This window comes from Camelus bactrianus, chromosome 24, assembly GCF_048773025.1.
Source record: "Camelus bactrianus isolate YW-2024 breed Bactrian camel chromosome 24, ASM4877302v1, whole genome shotgun sequence".
NCBI lineage: Eukaryota > Metazoa > Chordata > Mammalia > Artiodactyla > Camelidae > Camelus > Camelus bactrianus.
The window spans coordinates 9,402,294-9,414,298 of record NC_133562.1 but is presented as its reverse complement, the minus strand read 5'-3'; the positions used below and the strand labels follow the sequence as shown (position 1 = coordinate 9,414,298).

The window sequence follows — 12,005 nt, the reverse complement described above, 5'->3', positions numbered from 1 at the left end:
GGGGACACGAGCAGCACCCCTCCTGAAGGTGCCAGTGACCACAGGAAGAGGTGGTGGCTTGACTTGGTTTTCGTTTTCTCTAAAGGAAAGAAATGCTATGGAAAAATGGAAAGCGAAAATGCAAGTGAAGAGAACCATAGAAACGGGAGTAGGGAAAGAAGAGGCGCCGGGCAGAAGACAGTAGAGGACGATGCTCAGCGGCAGAGGAAGGTTCCAGGGCCACAGGCGGGAGCGCGAGCAGGGCTCGGGGGCTGAGGCGGGGGCCCTGGAAGATGGCGGGGGGACGGAGGGCGCGCCGGGGCCCGGCCTCCCCCGAGACGTGGTATTTAACACAAGCTCTCGTCGGAGCCACTGTGAAGAATTCACGAAATTCAGTTTTTCCTTATATATGCTTGCCATTAATAGTAACAGGAAAACTGCCATGATTGAAGGCCAAAACACGCCTGAAATCACAAAAGTTTCACAAGGGAAGAAACACAGTTTTCAAGATCAGCTCAAGAATAAAATAAGCTCTTTAGAAAAAATTTCCATTCACTGGGCATCTTTCCGATTCTGTTGGCATTTAAAGATCTCTAGCAGGCCGACCTCATTCTGAGATGAAATGGTCAGAAGCTTCTATTGCGGGATGGTAGGCATCCAAGTTAAGTGTTTCCATCATTACCTCGAATCCCGCTGGGAATAACTGTTCCTTTTGTCCTCTCTGTATTGAAGTCTGCTTTTTTTCCCAAAAGGAAACCTTTTCCCAATTGTCTTCATTGTCTTTCTAACTCTAAAAGTAACACATGCTCAGTGGAAAAAAAAAAAGCAGCTCTAATAACTAACATGGACTGAGTTCTTAGAGTGTGCGAGGCAAAGCTCTAGGAGCTTTTCTGTATCAGCTTATTAATTCTTCACAGCAACCCTATGATGGTGGTTCTAGATTCATCCCCAAATCTCAGAGGAAGAAACCGACCCCGAGACAATAACCAGAGGACCTAGTGTCACAGAGCTAGAAACTCTTGGAGCCAGATTTGTCCCTATGTATAGTCCAGCGCCACGGGTCTGACTTACACTGTAAATGGGACTCACAGAAGACAGTAAACAGCGCCAACAATCCCAGCACCCAGAAAAAGCACTCTTAGCATTTCAGACTCCTCTTTCCTGATTTTTTTCATCTTTTAGACACACGAAGAAAATCTAATCATACAGTACTATATATACACCTTACACAAAGTTTGGGGTTTTTTCTCCGTGATAGAACACAAACATATGTCAAGTCAATAAAGATCTCTCTGTGGCTTCATCCCAATGGCTGTCAATTAATCCAGTCAATGAATCAGTCCCCTTTTACTGGACAGGAGATTGTTTTCCATGTGAGGTGATTATAAACAATGCTCCCAAGAATATCCTTGCTCAAACATTTTCAGCACCTACTGCTTCCTTAGGATAAATTTCTAGAAGTCGTAGTCCCATGACAAAAATAGTAATTTTTTAAGATGCAAACATTCTGGGAAGTTTCTGAGTTTCCAGTACTCAGTTTCCAGAGCTTCCGTGTGAATGTATTAACAGATTGTTCACTCCCTTAGAGGAGAGAAGGCAGTGTAAGCTTGTTGAAAGCCTAGAAAAGGAGAGAAGGCGGGGTGTCAACGACAATCTCGCTACATAATGACAGTGATGTTCTATGTTTGCCTACTGCATCACAAAGACCAAAGCACGCTCACATACTCTGTCCACCAGCGTCTCGAGCCACAGGCAGTGAGTCCTCCCCACTCTCACCGGTGAGGGCCTGCCCGGATGGGATGCCCTGACGCCGGTCTGCCCAGGGTCGTGCCTCAGTTTCTGCCCCACCCTGACCCCTCCCCCCATAGGACCAAAGGCTGGCACAGCAGCCCGGGTGCTTCTCGAGAGACAGAGTGGTCCTCCTTCCAGTCAACTCCCAGTTCCACGGAACTCAACACCAGTGCCTTGGCAGGCCATCTTCCTTCTGTTTTCTCAACTGCGTGGCCAACCCGCAAAGAAATAGGATTAGCCTTTTCTAGAAGGAACCAAGGGCTTTGTTTCTGTTTATTTTTCTCTTGGCAGCATAAGCCATCATCCTGGGAGTTCTCAAGAAATGAACCCCGGGAATATGTTTGCCATCAAGCACTATGAGAGATGAATTCGATGTGGACTGATCAACAGCCGGAGGTGGGGCACCCTCTCCAGCCCCTCCCTGGACTGCAGGCCTCGCCTTCCCAGGGGAGGCCAACCCCTGGTATCACCCCTCCTGACAAGGAAGGGCCCTCTGACAACTTAACAATGGCCTTAATCCTGGGACGCAGCCGAACGCCAGAGTCACAACAGCGTGTAACTCAGGGTCACCTGGTAAGAGTCACCAAGGAAGTCACAGTGACCTCTGTTTACCACTTTGTCATGTTAACGTGTATCTCAGAGAGCTCGAGAGAAAAGTCCAGCAGAAAAGTGTTGCTGTTTCCTAGCACAATTTCTATCTGTGTTTCTGATTCTTAGATTCATGTTGTTTGCCTACAGCCTGATGCTTAGATTTATGTTTGGAAGGAAACATATTTAACTCATTTTCTGTTATGACTGTTACACTTGTGGTGCCAGTTATATGGGAACTAGCAAATGTAAAATGTAAATGTTAGGGATATTTAAAAATTAGAGTGGAGACAGTGGTCAGGATGACAGAGCAGAAGGAGACTGGGCACACCCCCTCTCAAGAACACACCAGAAGCACAACTAACTGTAGAACAATCACCAATGAAAAAGACTGGGACCTGCCAGAAAAGATCTTATACGGCTAAAGACACAAAGAAGGAACCACAACAAGACGGGTGGGAGGGGAGGACTTGTGATGTAATCAAATTCCATACTCCCCTGGGTGGGCAACCCACAAACTGGAGGATAATTACATTGCATTCCATCCAAATCATAACTCTCATGATTACATGGCCATTAATAGAAATTTATTAAGTACAAATTTACTCTGTATAAGATCGTATCTTCTAACTGTGCAATTGCTCTAAAATACTTAAATGATGTTGCAAAGAGACACAAATATCCTAAGTGGAACCAATTAATTACAGAGCCAAGGCTGGTCCACTCCAACCCAGAGATTTGGTCTCACAGCAATCTGCTTCCACTGGTACTATACCCTGGGGAAATTCAGACCCACCCTGAGTCATCCTTGGTTCATTCTACAGTCACTCAGCAAATATTTACTGAGTATCTACTATGTGCTGAACACTAAGCAAGATGTTGGGAGTAGAACATTCTGCAGTGAACACACATAGTCCCTGGCCTCCTGAAGCTTATAGTCTAGAGAATTCCTGAGAAATCTAGAAGACTGGGTCAAACATAAGAGTCATCCACTTTCTGGATTGAACTGTTATCCAACCAGGGGCCCAGCTGAGTCAGACTCTTGTGACCTCGCCTGCCAGGCATCCCTAGAAACAATTTAGTCTTGAAAGCCGGCAAACTCAGGGAGAATCAGAAACCAGCCCAGGCCTTCCTCCCATCTGACTCAGAACTGACAAGGGCCACGAAGAATGTTTTGGATTCATACACCAAAGTCTCATAAAAGTTGAAGAGGACAAGAAAAAAAAAAAAGGAAAAGAAAGAAAGAAAGGCTCTTAGAAGCCATCTGTATACTAAATTCACTCTCAGCTAGCTGGATCTCGTATTTACATCTGGACCCTGAGGCGTTCACGACCTATGCTGTGCCCGTGAAAAAACAGGTAGAGTAATGGGAAATTTCTCTATGACTTATTTTCTTGTCCTTTAAAAGTTATAATGCTGTTGCCTTCATTACTCTTAATCTGTGAGCTTTAGAAATATTTTTTCTGAATTTTCTACTTACTGCATTTTAAATAACTTTCTCAGAATTTTGGCTTGTCCAGAAACCCAGGGGGATTTCTGGGCCTCGGTCTAGGCCCCCTTTCTTCCCTGTCTTAGGGTCCTCTCTAAAATCAACTCTGAGACAAAGGCTTGAGTAGAGGTGGCTGATTTGGGAGTCGATCTCAAGAAGTACAAATCGAGAGAGAGGGACACAGAGGAGGGGGGAAAGCCAATGACAGGTGCTAAAGGGGCAGATTCTGCCAGGGCCAAATGGGGCCCAGTCCTGGTGGACACACTCTGAAGAACTGTGAAGAAAGCTCCTTGGAACTGTCCCAAGGGGAGGCAGGGAAATGGGCGGAGGGATTTCCAGCAACTCCTGTCCCTCCTGGGTTGAGGGTGGCCCGCGGGGGCGTTAAATCCCGCATTTCCCAGCTGCTCTAAACTCAAGCCCTGGAAAGAGCCCTCAGGCAGAAGCAGGGAGTCAGATGGAGGCCCTGGAGTTGGTACGTGGGATCGGGTGCAGGGGCCTTTCATCTGGGCTGCCCACTGAGGGGGCTGGGGGGCTGCAAGCAGGGCCTGGCCTCACAGCCTGTGCCTCTAACAAGGCCCACAGGCTGCCTTGTCCGCTGACCCACCAGACAGGCCCCTCTCCCCAGCAACCTTGCAGAATAGGACACAACGTCATCTTTTCTCTTCACCTCCAGCCTCTGAGGCGATTCCTTCCGAGGTTTTTCTGGAGGGGTTGTCTGTTTGCTTTGTCTTTGTTTATTTCTACTACTAATAGGTTAAAAACAATACTCTTGGGGGCATGATGAGTCGCATAAGAGCCTTAAAATCCTTCTTGAGATGGTTTTCCTATTCCCTGGAGCCCAAGAGCCAAGTTTGCTCCGCTGTGGACCCTCGTCCCCCTCCTCCTTCCCACCTGAGAGCTAGCCCCTCCCAACCTCCTGGCCACCTTGACCTTGGAGGACAGTGAGATGGGAATCCCGGCCACACACACGTTCACATGTTTTCCCTTAATCCTCACCCTGGAGGAGGAAAAGCAGAGGTGAAGACAGAGTAAGATTCGTTCTGAAGGAAATCTCAGAGCCTAACTAGAGCCCATTGCTAAAGCCTCCTGGCTCCCAGGGGAGATCGTGGAAGTCATGTCCCACTGGCAAAAAACAAACTCCCTTATATTCCAAAAAGTCCCCTTTTAAAACCGGGGCACCCACATTCTGTTTCAAAAGTCAAAACGAACACATTATACTTGGCCAGACCAACGTTTCCAGTAAGACATCCCGTTCTTATTCTCTAGCCTGAAGCTGATGAGTAGTATATAATTTAACAGACTTGGACAGCCCAGAAAATGCCACTGCCTCCAAGGAATCGCAGGAACTTCCTACTTTGCCACCTTGTAAGGAGGAAAACGGCCCTTCAAGGTCGAGTCCTGAAGGCAATGTTTTGACTTGTCAAACTGTGTTGGCCAATAAAACCAAGAACAAAAACCAAGTGGTGCAAAAGGAGACAGAGAAAATGGACCCCCTCATGACAGCGTAAACTGTCAAACTGAAATCAAATTTCAGTTCTCCGTAGCTGGGAAAAAGTAATTCAGTGATAACAAGTTTATAGCCTGCATTTTATTTCCCAACCATGCATCAAGATTCACACTTCCTAAATCTAAGGTCTGTAGGTCACTATTCAGTTATTAAATCTAACCTCTCAGTGACGCTTTCATGGTTAACTCTAGCAAAAAGGAGAAACTAAAGATCCCACCAATGGAGTATAAAATATGAACCTTACAGGATAGAACATGCTCATTAAAGCACGTACTGCTGCAACACAAGAGGAAGGAAACACCCTCAGTCTGACATAATTTGTGTTGCTTTTCCTGTTTCTAGACATTTCTAGAGTATTTTCTGCAGGATTATATGCAGTGTTTTCTAGAGGAGCAGAAGTTAGGAGTCTGTCTGTTTTCATAATGAGCGTTTATTGAAGTTTACTTTATTCTATTAAATAAAAATTTAACTTACCGACCACTGGCCTGAAGAGGCTTCAAAACAAAGCAGCTAACTCATTCAAACCTCACGGCAATCCTACGAGGTGAGCGCTAATATTATCTCACTTTACACATGTGGAAACTGCTGCAGAGAGCAGTTACGTCTGTTGCTCCAGGTCACACGGCAGGTAAGAAGGGCACCAGGGCACGAGCCGAAGTGGGCGGACTCCAGGAACCACTCTCAGCCACCTACAGAGCAGCCTCCCCACCAGCAAGGAGGTGGGTGGGTGCACCAGTCCCAAAGATGTTCGCCGTAGCTCATGTCTGTCAGCCACCAGCAAATTACTAAATCGTTCTTATGCTGGTGGGATTTTTTTTTAATTCAACTGTCTTAATGAGGGGTTTTTCAGGTACATCAAAAGGGTACTTTTAAAAGGTATGTTTTTAAAAAATAGCTTCAAGGCAAAAAGAGCAAGTCCAGTAAGCACTGGTATGTTTGGTAAACATTTTGATGGGTTAAGATTCCCAGTTAACTATAGAAACCCTAGTTAAAAAAAATGGTACGGTAAGTAAATCCTAGTCATTATAGGCAAAATCTCTACTGAATTAATGCTAGAGGGATAAGAGTAATCCATTGTTGAAACTGGGGTTATAGAGTCTTTTCAAACCATGATGGATCTCCCTGAATTATCTCAGATGCAAATTGAGGGTGAAAATATTCTCAGGAGAGGCCAGATTTAACACAACACATGGGCAGAAGAGGTGGAGAGCCCTCCTGCCACCAAACTATCCCCAACCAAAATGAAGGTGACACGTTTGTTGGAATAAATCTCAGTATCATTTGATTTCCAGTCTGCAGGATGCATTTCCCTTTTTTTAATTGCTTGTGTATCCCAAACACCTAGAACAGTGCCTGGCACGTAGAAGGTACTAAGGAAATACCTGTTGAAGAAATAGGGTGAAATAGATGGGAGGCATTGCCTGGTCTGAAAGAGGGGGAGAAAAAGGTGCATTAACTTTCTATTGCTGCTAAACAAAATACCACACCTTGTGGCTTAAAGCACATTACTTATTATCTTGTAGCCCTTTATGTCAGGAGTCTGGACATGGTGTGACCAGGTTCTCTGCTCAGGGTCAAGTGCAATCAAGGTGTCCACTGGATAACTGAAAGACTGCTTCCAAGTCTGCACATGTTGTTGGTAGAATCCAGTTCCTTATGGTTGTAGAACTGAGGTTCCTCCTTTTTTCCTGGCTGTTGGCTCGGGCCACTCTCAACTTCTAGAACCCATTCTTAGGTCCTTACCATATGGCCATCTCCACGGGTCAGCAGGAAAATTTCATTTCAAGGTCAGCAGGAAAATTTCTCATGCTTTGAACCTCTTCCTTGAGGTAGGGCCCTTTGAAGAGCTCCCATAACTAGGAGAGGTCCCTCAAGATAGTCTTCCTTTTGAGCAACTGACATGGGACCTTAAACACATCTGAAAAATCCTGTCCTCTTTGTCATATAATGCCACCTTGTCACGGAAGTGACATCCATCGTATTTACAGTGCTGCCCACACTCAAAGGAGAGGGGCGTGTACCCCAGGAGGGAAGCATGCTGGGGACCATCTTAGCCTACCACAGCAGGACAGGCATGGACCAGTTGGCCAAATAAGGCTAAATATATGGTAGTCAGTGTTCATGGAGTCAGGATTTCCAGGAAAGGGAACGCTCTAAAAATATCTTCGCCATGCCCATGTTCGTAGTAGCATTATTAACAACATCATAAAGATGGAAGCAACCCAAGTGTCCACTGATGGATGAACAGATAAACAAAATGTGGTAACCATACAATGGAATGCTACTCGGCCTTTAAAAGGAAGGAAATTCTGACACAAACTGCATCATGGATGAACCCTGAAGACATTATGCTCAGTGAAACAAGCCAATCACAAAAGGCTGATTTTGATCATATGATATGATTCCACTTACATGGGGTACCAAGTGTCGTCAAATTCAGAGAGACAGAAAACAGAATGAGGAGTTAGTGTTTAATGAGTACACAGTGCTAGTTTTGTAGGAGAAAGAAGAGCTCTGAAGACTGGGTACAATGACAACGTGAATGTACTTGACATCCTGAGCTGCAAGTGGCTAAGATGGTAAATTTTATGGTATGTGTACTTTACCACGATAAAAAATAATAATAAAAAATTCTTTGCCAATGAAACTACTTACAACTAATTTTTAACTCATTTAATAGACAGGTGTTGGTGTCTGCATTGTGACGAACTGCACGGAATGGTGAGGGACGCGAGCATTAATGTAACAGGCTCCTCAATGATTAGTGAATTAAAACTGAAGTTTGTTTTTGAAAATAATTATTATTTTTTATCAGAAATAACCACAGGAACAATGATCCAAACTAATTTTCCCCATTCCAGATGAAAGCGTAACTGACCTGGCCTAGATCCAAGGTGACGTTGACTTTGTTGTACCGTGTCCCGGAGGAGAGAGGAGGGCTTTGCCACCAACGTTCGGATCCATCAATTGCATTAGTGACTGGATGCGCTTTCCTGGGGTCCTCAGAATTGCAATAGTCACAGAACTGGCCCTGGGGAGAAAAAAAAAGCTCTTTTTTTATTTTTCAAGTAACTTTTTCTTCTCAATTTAGTAAAAGAGGTAATCAAAACAAAGACTGCTTTATACAGTTTAGAGATGTCAGCTGTTGAAATTCATGTTTTCTGAAGACAGTAGTAAGGCTCTCTCTTTTTTATTTAATCTTAAACTATATCCCCTGTTTATACCTGTTTCTCCTGTTCCTAAGATACACATTATATTTATCTCCCATCTGTTACAGCTATGTTTTTCTCGTCTTGTATGACACTTTAAGAAGAGCCTGTTGTGCTTGGGATGCAAAGATGTTTCCCTTCAGCAAATCCTTTTAAGTCTTCATATCCTCCTCTGCAGGCTCTGCGTCAGGCACTGAGATACAGGGAAGATCCCCGCTCACAGTCCCAGTGGAGGCGCCAAGCATAGAAATAACCATAAGGGAAGCAGGGATGGCAGGAGTGTAGAGCGCTGGTTCTAAGGGGGTAGACAGTCCATGGGCTCAGGAAAGGCAGGGTGGAAGAGGCGGGATTTCAGCTGCCTGTGAGGATGGGTAGGACCTTGGTAAGTGGCAGTGAGCAGCAACAGGGAAGGTGTTCCAGGCAGAGGAACCAGCACCAGCAAAGGCACAGGGACCAGCTGGTCCAGTTGACAGAGAGCACCAATAATAGAAGACAACATTTGAAAGGTAAGTGCCCCGGGGGAGATGTGGCTGGGCTGTGGATGCCAGAATGAGTAGCTGGCAGTTAATTTAGTAGGTAAATGGGAATCCATCTTTACCTGGAGTGGTATTTATTTGGCATTGTCATCTCTGTTGAAATTGGATTCTACTGATATCTCATCTTCTTAACTGAATTACTCTTTTTTGGTAGGCAGATTTTCTTGCCTCTGTTTTGGTTTGGTTCGGGTTTTTGGTGTGTTTTTGCCATGAAGAATTTCACCACCATTACCACCTAAAAAGCCTTTCATATATATTGAAAATATTTGAATTGAGTCAAAGGCTCATGCTTACCCAGGGGTGGACTTCACATACTGAAATGTTTGCTCCCCAATTAAATTATCTTAGGGCATAACCACCACAGAGGAGTGGGAGGCAGAAGCAAACTTAGACCCGCAGCGTCCCCAGAAATGTGCTGTGATGAAAGGGTGGCTCTGCTCCTCGTGGGCATCTTGGAAGGTAATTTTTAAATGTTCAAAGATAAATTTGATCCTGGCGTGAAAGCAAATGTGTGACCCAAAGTTTTCACTGAGTGGGTTACTGAGGGCTCTTTCACTTGTCTGTCTGCAAAAGCTTTTGACACAGAGATGAGAATAGTGTGAGATAAACAAGACTAGGGGCTCACGCTTTGAACTGTGTCAAGATTATTGTTAGCCTCGTCAAGTGGGAAATAGCAAATGTGATTAGAAGGGGCTAGAAGTAACGGGGACAAAGCTGTTCAGATAAACAACTAAACAGAGTTGAGATCCAAGGCTGGAGGGCCCCAGAGGACAAGGCAATGTTTGCCCAGAGGCCCACAGAGTGACCTATGCTTTTTTAGAAAGATGGAAAAAAACAGTCTCTCCTAGTTGCTAACATTTTCAATGATTCTCCTTAACCAAAAGCCTCTCATGTATAACACTTTGCAACTGAAGTCACAGGACAAACACCATATCGTTCTAACAAACGAGAGGCTGATTACGGCACCGCTCCCTAACACTTCTCTTTTATTACTGGAACAGTCATTTCTTCAACTTTTCCAAATTGCCTCCAATGTGTAGGGCACTGTGTTGGATGCGGACAAACATTAAGAGTTGGACCCTGCCCCAAAGAGACGGTGGCAGAGAAGAGAAACGTCTCAAACCCGACGTGTCACCAGCAGGTGCGGGGACCCAGCGAGCCCAGGGCCCGGGGAGCCCAGGAGAGGCACAGCACGCTCTGCTTGCTTCATCTTCACAGCGCTCTCAGGTGCGGGTCAAAGCCTTCAAAACTCAAAGACCCGGAAGTGAAGACTCACCGAGGTGCAGGGTCTCGCCTCAAACCACCCAGCCAGGACGGGCAGGAACCCAGACCCGTGCGTGGGTCCGGCCCCGGTACTCACAGCCCAGAACACTTTCCATCCTGGCCTTGCCGCTCAGCACGCTACATCAAAGAGCCTGTCTCAGATGTGGATGCCATGTGAGGCCACGCTGGAATAGCAATTATGTGCTTTTCCAAACACCTGCCCAGGGCCAGATGTGTGGGAAGAGACCCAGCTGAGGAGAGAACCCTGTCCGACAGAAGCTGAGAGGCATGCTCTGTGGCGGCACGGAAAACACACTCATCCATCAAAGCCCCCATCACATTATCACATCTGTGCTGCCACGAACCCCACTCCAAGCCATCACTCACGGAGGCTCCTGAGGTTACGTGCCTTCAAGGTACTGTCTCAAGTGCCCAGACCCAAGCCAGCTGGAGTCCTGATATGGAGAACATTCTGGAGTGTGCCCATTTCCAAACGTGGGATTGCTCCTTTGCAAAGATCTTATTCAGAACATTCTCCCTTCTGAGAGGCACAAAGCACATCGGCGTGGTTATCTATAATTAAGACGAGCATTCTGTACATTTCCTGAGCACCTCTAGGTCTGCATGTAGGGGGGTGAATGGCGATGGCTACACAGTGCAGGAGAGCACCCAGCTCTGCGGCCCCCATGCAGGCTTCACCCCACTGGGGACGGGGAGCTTTGCACCCCTGCTGTGCTGGGCTCCTGCAGGAAGGGATTTGAGAGATGAAACAAGGGGCTCGAGGTTGGTCTCAGGTATTTTTTAAAGGCAGATAAGCAAATACCTGCAAAGTTTATACCTGTTACTCAAAAACTGTCCATTCAGACCAAGTTCCAGAGATTTTTTTCCTTTTCACTTGTTTCAAAGAGATGCATTTTGGAGTAGAATGATGGAAGTTCAAATCCTGCCATACAGATGTCAATAAATACTTGTTAAATATACTAGTGGATGAATATTCCACACAAATATGTGTACCTGTGTGCTTTCAGGTAGCAGTTCTTTCCTTAAGAAGAAGCTACATTAGGGATCACGCACAAAAGACAAGCTGGCAGCCCTGGGAACACTGCCAGGTGTTAGTGGTCAACGAGGACAACAAGCTGATCTGAAAGTAACAGTCAAGACTATTCACTTACATGGAAGCCCCCAAAGTGTCCGTGAACAGATGACTGGATAAAGAAGACGTGGTGTATACATACAATGGAAAACTACTCAGCCATGAAAAAAGAATGAAATAACGCCATTTGCAGCAACATGGATGGACCTGGAGATTGTCATATTAAGTGAAGTAAGTCAGAGAGACAAGCATTATATGGTATCACTTATATGTGGAATCTAAACAATAGTACAAATGAACTTATTTATAAAACAGAAACAGACTCACAGACATAGAGTACACGAGGGCCTGAATCCTTGACTGTAACTCCCTCCAGAAAACTGCAATGCACTCCGTCTGGTGTGGGGAGGGCAGCTGCCCCCACAAGTCCTGCCAATAAAGCCCTGGGATTTTGCCTGTGGTGGAGCCGAAAAGATCACACATAGGATTCTGCCTAGAGATGGCCACCTCGCCTACCTCTTTAAAAATCCTGCAGCAGTGCAGTGCACTG

General features: G+C 45.7%; 1 protein-coding gene across 12 annotated transcripts in view; it reads right to left on the bottom strand.

Annotated features, from left to right (window-relative positions):
* Window positions 1–12,005, bottom strand: part of LAMA3 (laminin subunit alpha 3) — a 211,988-nt gene that overhangs the window by 175,728 nt on the left and 24,255 nt on the right. For all 12 annotated transcript variants that reach the window (XR_012502026.1, XR_012502027.1, XR_012502028.1 and 9 more), the window contains one exon: window positions 8,233–8,385. Coding sequence is in view for 8 of the 12 variants with exons in the window: in XM_074352160.1 (XP_074208261.1) it covers window positions 8,233–8,385 (153 nt within the window). In the remaining 4 variants the exon portion in view is untranslated. The remainder of the gene's footprint in view (window positions 1–8,232; window positions 8,386–12,005) is intronic.